This window comes from Cebus imitator, unplaced genomic scaffold, assembly GCF_001604975.1.
Source record: "Cebus imitator isolate Cc_AM_T3 unplaced genomic scaffold, Cebus_imitator-1.0 Scaffold185, whole genome shotgun sequence".
Lineage (NCBI taxonomy): Eukaryota > Metazoa > Chordata > Mammalia > Primates > Cebidae > Cebus > Cebus imitator.
Window position 1 is genome coordinate 1,024,566 of NW_016107500.1, and position 3,214 is coordinate 1,027,779.

A 3,214-nucleotide genomic window follows, 5' to 3' on the forward strand; every position below is an offset into this window, starting at 1 on the left:
TAAATGGACTGGGATTCAAGCCTTTTTTCCAGTATGAAATAATTCATTAAAGTTGTAGGCCACAAGTGGCCTGAGGCTTGTTTAAAAAGGAAAAAAAAACCTAGATGGAAAATTATTTTATAATGATTGTCCTGCTTTTTAGAATAAATATATTTCATCTTTGTTTTTAACAGAATTTATATATTAATAATTTGGGAATTGTCTGCAAAGATTGTTGTGTTTTGTCTTGGCAAATAGTCTTCCTATCTTTGGAGTGAGTGAGAATCACTATTTGTCACCTTTGAGAGAACTGACACTCTTGCCCTGTGATTTTTGTTATTTTTGAATAGTGCTGGTAACCTGGAATGTACTCTGTGGCTCTGCAGGTAATGACAAAAGATGGGCAGTGGTTTACAGACTGGGACGCTGTTCCTCACAGCAGACACACCCAGATTCGGCCTACCATGTTCCCTCTGAAGGACCCGGAAAAGCTGCGGGCCATGCATCTGGAGCGATGGTGAGCTTGTGAGGCGTCCAGGTGTGGGGATTAGGGAAAGTTAAGCCCCCTCCCTCATGAGCTGGTGGGTCTTGTCGGTGTGAGTTGGTGGCAGCAGATGACATTGCTGTGAGGCTTGGGCTATGACAGGGTCAAACCCATGTGTGTGAACTTTCCTGCCAGTATGGCTCTCATGCATGTTAGTTGCTGGCATTGAGCATTTATTAATAGTGGAATTGGCTAGCACCTCTAATGCTTAGGATACTTCATGCACTTTTTTTTTTTTGAGACAGGGTCTCTCTGTTGCCCAGGCTGGACTGCAGTGGTACAGCCTCGGCTCACTGCAACCTCTGCATCCTGGATTCAAGCAATGCTCGTGCCTCAGCAGCCTCCCAAGTAGCTGGGATTACCTGTGCTCGTCACCATGCCTGGTTAATCTTTGTAGTTTTAGCAGAGACAGGGTTTCACCATGTTGGCCAGTCTGGTCTCAAACTCTTGACCTCGGGTGATCTGCTCACCTCGGCCTCCCAAAGTGCTGGGGTTACAAAAGTTTGAGACCAGCATGGACAATGTGGTAAAACCCCATCTCTACCAAAAAAAAAAAAAAAAAAAAGCTAGTCAGAGTGTTGCGTGTCTGTAGTCCCAGCTACTTAGGAGGATCACTTGAGCTCGGGAGGTGGAGGCTGCTGCAGTGAGCTGAGATCACACCACTACGCTCCAGTCTGGGCAACAGAGCCAGACCCTGTCTCAAAAAAAAAAAAATTAAGATTACGTATCAGCCATTCTATGAGTGAGGGCCGAAGACATGATTTTTCTCTTGCATCATTCGCATTATTTGTCTTAATGCTTAAAAAAAAAAAATGCATTTTTGATTAGTTAAGAAGTATGAATTATATATCTATATTTAGCCTTAGGATATTACCCCATCATCAGAATACTGGAGGGTTCTTTGTGGCAGTATTGGTGAAAAAATCTTCAATGCCATGGAACAAACGTCAGCCAAAGGTGAGCTTTCCTTTTTCCAAAATGACATAACATTTGATCTTATAAATTTAAGATAAAAACTAACTGGAGTTTAGTGGAAGTGCAGAGAAAAGAGGAGCTTCCTGCTGTGGGCAGCGGGAGAGCTGAGCCTGAATGAGGGGAACTCATTTAATAAATACCAAGTTTTCCAAAAAGCAGAAATTTCTTGTAGGGGATAGGTAAGTGGAGAAATCAGTGTTTGGGGGGATGTATTCCTGCCACACTGTAAATCCAGTTATTTAAGAAACATTGAAAAGACGCAAAGATTGCCCTGTGGCTCTGAGTCGGAAGCCGCCAGGTTTCTGTGCTCCAGTTCCCTGTGAGTGGTTCATGTCAGCCGGTTACAGATAGCAGAGCTCTGTTGACCTCAGGCCAGACCGGCTTCACCTTCGCTGCGAGCAATGATGGCAGGCCTTGTCCAGGCCTGGCTAGAAAGGTGCAGCCTGGCCAGTTTGCGACGGATCTCAACTGCCTACTGGTTCCTTTCCAAGGCGGACCAGGAAGCAGAGTGGAGAAGGAAGAGTGTGGCCATCATCTTGTCAGGCAGTCCTTGTAGTGCATGCTGTCTCACCAGTGTCCACGCCAGCATTATTTATTAGTTCACAAGTCAGCCTTCCATGATTATAGAACCTGGGCTGGAATCAAAGTCTGAAAGTCTCTATTTCTTTAAGATGCATGCTTGAAAATCAGGACAAAAAATGCTTAGCCTTTGGAGAAACAAAAAGGAAACAGTTCTGCACAGAGCTCCAGCCTTTTTCTGGGGCACAACTCATGCAGATTAACATCGGAATGTACAGACAAACTGGCCAAGGGGGCGACTGTACTTCTGCTGTCATCAGGGTTTTTCTGTCAGGTTAGACAGTGTTTCGCCTTGGGCTAAAAGTCTCACAAGGTATCATAACTTTGCTGGAATGTTATTTTCTTGGAATCAGTATAAGAAATTATATTGTGACGTATTAGATACTTTGCATTCATCCCTACTAGGTTTTAGTAGCTTGTGTTTTAGACTTTCGTCACATTTTAAGTGGTCAGTGGCCACTGGCTTGTGGCTGTCCAGCTGCACAACACAGTGCAGTCACAGAGGACCCTGTCTTGGAGACACGTGCTTTAGGTTGGCCTGCGTTGGGGGTTACAATGACGTTTCTGGTGTTCATACTTACGTAGAAAGGTTTTGATTTGTTTTCAGTTTGCCTCTGATGTATAGTCTTACATTGTAGGACAACTTACTGTCATTTGCTTATTTAAACAATATGAGTACTTCTCTTTTTCTGTTACTTTGTCAGTTTCTTAATCATTTAGTTCAACAGATCTAGTGCTAGCATGGCCTCTGCTGCCATTGGCCCCACTGGGAACACAGGTAGAGTCTCCGTGGTCAGGATACCGTGATCTGCTGCGGTGCTGATGCCTGTAAGCACTGGGCTAGAAGTCACCAGGGAAGCTCACACTGACCTTGTTATTTTAAGGTCACAGAATGTGGTTGTTGAGGTAGGACAGAGGTGGGAGAACTTGCCCTTAGAGCTGGACTGAGGAAAAAGGTCCCACTTACCTGCTCACAGGCTTGGGGTTCATCTGTTTTGTTCTTTGCTTTTTTACATTATATTAACATGGAAATACAATGTATTCCCTGGGAGCCTTCTGGCTTCTCTGCTCAGTAGCTTTGTGGCTTTGGATAAAATGAACTTGTCTGTGCTAAAATATCCTATTTTTTTTTTTTTT

The 3,214-nt window shown here is 44.0% G+C and overlaps 1 protein-coding gene across 3 annotated transcripts in view; it reads left to right on the top strand.

Moving 5' to 3' along the window:
- Window positions 1-3,214, top strand: part of NSUN2 (NOP2/Sun RNA methyltransferase 2) — a 34,436-nt gene that overhangs the window by 17,684 nt on the left and 13,538 nt on the right. For all 3 annotated transcript variants that reach the window (XM_017545998.2, XM_017545996.2, XM_017545995.2), the window contains exons 11-12: window positions 366-496; window positions 1,384-1,480. In XM_017545998.2, coding sequence (XP_017401487.1) covers window positions 366-496; window positions 1,384-1,480 — 228 coding nt within the window. The remainder of the gene's footprint in view (window positions 1-365; window positions 497-1,383; window positions 1,481-3,214) is intronic.